This window comes from Limulus polyphemus, unplaced genomic scaffold (genome assembly GCF_000517525.1).
Source record: "Limulus polyphemus unplaced genomic scaffold, Limulus_polyphemus-2.1.2 Scaffold8155, whole genome shotgun sequence".
Lineage (NCBI taxonomy): Eukaryota > Metazoa > Arthropoda > Merostomata > Xiphosura > Limulidae > Limulus > Limulus polyphemus.
In genome coordinates, this window is record NW_013673765.1 from 24297 (window position 1) to 29481 (window position 5185).

Sequence of the window (5185 nt, forward strand, 5' to 3'; positions counted from 1 at the left end):
ATATATATATATATATATATATATAGGTCATTCTAAGATTAATAACTCACATAGTCTTATTGAGTAAAAGACAAAAGAAGTTCTTGGTTCTATAAAACATTGGTTAAACTTGTTTGGAATGTTATGTTCAGTATTTGGCATTTTTTTGTAAGAAAATATGTTGAGTTGTTGGAGAGTTCAGAGAAGATATACCCTGATGATTCCAGGTTGGGGGGTATTATGTATGGGGTAAATAGAAATCTCTTGATGTGCTTCCACTCAAAAGAAGAAGTGCTTGAGGAGGGAAGCCTGCTTGAGAATTTTAAGATTGTTATAGGTTGGGAATTCTAGATGGTGTTTTCATAAAAAAAACTGCAGGAATTACTAATAGAGGACAGAATATTAAAACCAGGAACATTCACATGAGACCCCAGTTAAGGCAGTATTCTTTTTATAATGGAGTAGTTAGGATGTAGAATAGTTTGTTTTCAGATGTGGTAAAAAATGCAACATAAAAGGAATTTAAGAGTGTTGGATGAGTAGTTTAGTAGATTGGTAGTAGAAAATAGGGTAGACTAGATGGAGACAGAAATTTAAACATTATTACTGTATGTCAAAATAGTCACCAAGCCTCAATTGGTTAGCTTGTTTAAATTGTTTGAACACCAAAACAGCAGTGCCATAACATTAGATGAATGCTGGATGTTATAACATCGAAACTGTTTAAAGACACGGTTTTTCATGGTTTACCAAATCTCTTAACTTCTCAATGATCTCTTGTCATATTCTTTTTTTTATATCTGTATTATAATTAGTTTTGTAAATCACCGTATTAGTTTCTTTGTCTTAACTATTTCATTCTAGAACTCACTATGTTTTGTGTAATTTATTTTTTATCTAGTGCTATTCTTTGGATCTTGAAGTATCCTGGCTATTTAAAACACTACCTTTATGCTTCTTACAAGTTAAACTTAGTTTTTTACACATAGTTGCTATGAGTAATTTACAAATATTTATAATGCAGAACAATACATTACTTTAAAACTTATAACAAGATACAATTTGCAAGATGAAAAACAAATATTTGTATGTTTTTTTTTCCACATTTCATAAGATAGTCCTTTAGAAATTATTGCATGAGATCATTAGAAATTATTCAGTGGGAGCTTCTTAAAGAAGGTTTGAAGAACATTTAAGCTAAATACTTTAAATTGTTTATCACATGTTGACAAATCTTAACTGTTTTACAGGTTTAGTTTGTAGAGATAAAAGTATTTTTACTGCATTTTCATTTATCTGTTGATTTATTTGATATTTTCTGTGGATTATTTAGTTGATAGTGGCAACAACGCCACAAGAACTTCCACGTCTTCATGCATTGCTTGAAAGAGGCCAGAAAAATAATGTTAGAGATCTTAAAATGGTTGAACAGAAGGAAATTAAAGAGATTGAACCCAATTGTACAGTAAGTAATAATTACTTATTTCTCTAAGATGTTATATATGTTAATTCCATAGACATAATTATATATATATAATATTAATAACCAGAAGCATTACATGTTTAATATTAATATATGCATTTGAAATAATGATTGTAGTTTGTTTGGAAAAAAGTAATACATATATGTTGGCAGAAAATTACAGAAATTCACCATCTAGATGATGAAATATTCACTTCAATTTTAAGTTTTTCTCCATTAAGAAAAGATGTTGATTGAGTTGTTGCAGAGGGCTCAGAGAAGATCTGCCAGGATGATTTAATTTTTGGAGGGATTATTATGCATATGGTAGATTGTAACCTCTTGACATGCTTCCACTCAACAGAAATGCTTGAGGGGGTATCATTGACGTTTTTAAGATTGATTTACACCAATACATGCCAGTTAGCTTCTACATAGATCAATGTCTGTTGCACTAAGAGCTGTGATATACAGAATATTTCCTTATACTCTTTGATTACTCAAATGGGTACCTTTTTGTCTAGTGCCATATTATAATTAATTAAAAGTAGTCACTGAACTTTTGTTTTTTCATATGTAATAGCTGTGTTACTCAAAACAGTTATTTAAGAAACCACACATAAATCATGCTGGTCATATACATCTGTTTGAGATGCTATTAATAGGAGAATTAAGTACTTACTATATAAAAGCATAGTAGTGTGTAAGTCAGTAGTCAGATATAAAATGAATTAATTCTTTTAGCATGGAAACTAATAATAAAATTTAACTGTTATCAGTATTGGATCACAGTAAATAATTCTTTAGCATATAGATTAGCAACAAGCAGTTATTATTTGGATACATCAGGCCGAGTAGCCCAAGAGTTGGTGGTGTTGACTAGCTTCCTTCCTTCTAGTCCATCGCTTCAAAATTAGGAATAGCTAGCACAGGTAGCCCTTGCCTGAAATCCAACAAAGAAATATTGTATATATCAAGCTGGTCTGAGAAATAGCAGAAACTATTATGAAGGTAGAATTGTCACACATATTTTCATACCACATAATCAAAACACGCTAAGTAAAAAATGAACTGAAACATATATGAAGCAAGTTTACTTTTAGAAAGAAAAATAAATTGGCATAACATTATTTAAACATTTTTCAGATAAGGTAAAGAAGAAAAGTAAGAGAGACAGACTACTGCAATGCAAGATGAATATAGTTTTGTGAAATACATTCTTTTCAGAACTAAATAAGTCCATTTTTTATGATTTTCCTTCTAGATATATATTTCCCAGAATATATACACGAGTCATAGTTCTTTCCATGTTGAGAAATTGTCTTCCAAATCTTTATTTGACAAAAGTCTGTATGTGTGTGAGTCTTCTTATAGTTGGTGAATCACTGAACCAGTTGTCCCCAAACCTAGCATATACTCTTAGGACCCCACTGGGAGTGATGTGGGGGGACATGGGGAGGGTTAGCATTTTGATCTGACCTTTCTATGTTACTCTCCATGGGCCTTTAGTCTTCTTTGTGTGTTTGAAAGGGTATGCTAGCTAGTATTTAAAAAAAAATAGAAATTCATCCATATTAAAATTTATAAATTAATTTAAATTATCGAAATCTGTCATTGACACATAATTATATATATATATATTTTTTCTTCTAAGATTCTTATGATTATTAAGTTTAGGCTAATTTGAAATGCATTTGGGAGGTTATAGTAATTACAGAAAGGAAATTTGAGATTTTTGAGATGAGGAAAAGTATTTTTAATTTTAACATGAAAATTACTTTGCACACGGACTCTTCAAAACAAATACTCAATATATTCATGGACAAATCTTTATTTTATTAAAAATACTTCACCAAGATATATGACTTTTTGTATGTCAAAGACTTGTAATATTAACTGAAAGACTGCCAAATTTCATGAATATATACCCAATATATAGAGAGTTATAAGTATTAAATCAGTAAAGACTTTAAACGAGTACAAAAAGGTCACATGGTCGGTCAAATTGACCAAGCCTGTATTGAGAGTGTTAATTACTTTTTGAAATGACAAGCTAACTGCTGCTTGTTTGTTGTAGAGATCAGTGTCCCTAGCACTTGAATATTTTTTCTTTCCTTTTTATGTATTAGTTTGATAGACAGTTAAATTGCATTTGGGTTTTACTTTTATATTTTAGTTACTTGTGTATTATTTGTATTTTCAAATTCCTATTTTAAAGGTTTAATGATATTTTGAAGTTTACCTGTAATTGCTTTACTTGTGAATGCTTTTAAAAATAGGTGTGTAAACCATTTTGCCTCATGGGGCCCCTCCACCTGGTTAGTATGGGATTCTAGCTAAAGTGTGAGGGGAGGTGTGTTTCTGAAGTTTACATTTTCCAATGCCAAAAATGTATTTCCAATAATACTTACCTGCTCTTCCTCCCCCATGATAGCTGGTGTTTGGGTCTGATAATCTTGCCAGTCTCGAAAAAGTTAATGAGAAAGAATAACAGGGAGCTTATATACAGATCGGGTATAGAGGATGTATTGATGTATGTAGAGAGAGTCACAATATTAAAATCGCTAGGATCAATATAGTGGGGTATAAGAACTGGAGCAAGTGAGGTAGAATGCATACCATTGCTTAGATGGGCAAAGAAAAGAATATTTCACTCGGATAAAGCTAAAGTGTGAGGGGAGGTAAGTATTATCGGAAATACATTTTTGATATAGGAAAATGTAAACTTCTGAAATTAGCAATCACCTCCATACACAGAGAGCTATATTCCTCATGAAACTGTACATATCTGCCTGAAGATCTTGCATATACGACCAGCCTTGTGAAAAATCCCATATAAATTCAACTGTGATCACATAAATTTGCACTACTGAATGATGACGTATCATACAGCAAAGCCCTCCACCAATAGGAATGTGATACACCTACTTCATCAAATCCTTCCACTGCATTTGTGCATGACAATCCTCATTCTCTTCCTCAGCAGAGTTGTATTAAGACATGTTTGTTTTACTGAGACTTGTCAAATAACATTGATCTCAACTGACTTTGATTGTATTTTAACATAATCATTATGATTTCACAATTCAGTGTGAATTGTTCAATTGATGTTGGTGAAAATATCAGTCACATTCATCAAATTGCCAACATTTTCATAAGTCCTTTATCTGTGGATGATGTTAAAGCCATTGTCCAACATGTGGTTGGCTCATTGATGCTACCTGGACCCTCTTATTCTGCCTCTACCTCACAGTTCCCTTTCCCTGCCTTTAATACTGATGCTGATGAAGACGATTTTGAATGGCTTTTTCCACCTCCAGGCTTTGCTTTGTGTTTCTTCATGCCTTCTGAAGAACAACTGCAATCTTCTTTGGGTTTTCAGAACCTCATTACCCTGGTATGTACTATTCTTTCTTTGTCCCCCATAACTTATGATGCTTCCTATTTCTTCTTGGATAACCCTTCTCCTTGCAATTTCTTTGTTTTCACCCTCCCCTTATATTTTTGTTCATGCCAACGCCTTTCTTGATCAACTTTGTTCGTGTAACCTCATGTATCGTCTCTCTGCCTGACTGATTCCTGTTTTCTTGCATGTAGGCACTCTACCTTTCCTTCCCTTAACTCCAGTGCTTGGAGTATCTTTTGCCTGATTAGAGAGTGGACACTTTGTTGAGTGTCTCCTTGATTTTGATTCGTCCTTACTACCATCCCCTGATGAATTTTCTGGGGACATCAGAGTTCTGT

At 32.5% G+C, this 5185-nt stretch overlaps 1 protein-coding gene across 1 annotated transcript in view; it reads left to right on the forward strand.

The window, feature by feature from the left end:
• The window catches only part of LOC106475151 (L-2-hydroxyglutarate dehydrogenase, mitochondrial-like), a gene marked incomplete at its 3' end in the record, with an annotated part of 27868 nt that extends 23030 nt beyond the window's left edge, over positions 1-4838 (forward strand). The window contains exons 4-6 of the mRNA XM_013935848.2: positions 1313-1444; positions 2588-2592; positions 4532-4838. Of these exons, the coding sequence (XP_013791302.1) occupies positions 1313-1444; positions 2588-2592; positions 4532-4838 (444 nt within the window). The remainder of the gene's footprint in view (positions 1-1312; positions 1445-2587; positions 2593-4531) is intronic.
• Between the last annotated feature and the right edge of the window lie 347 nt (positions 4839-5185).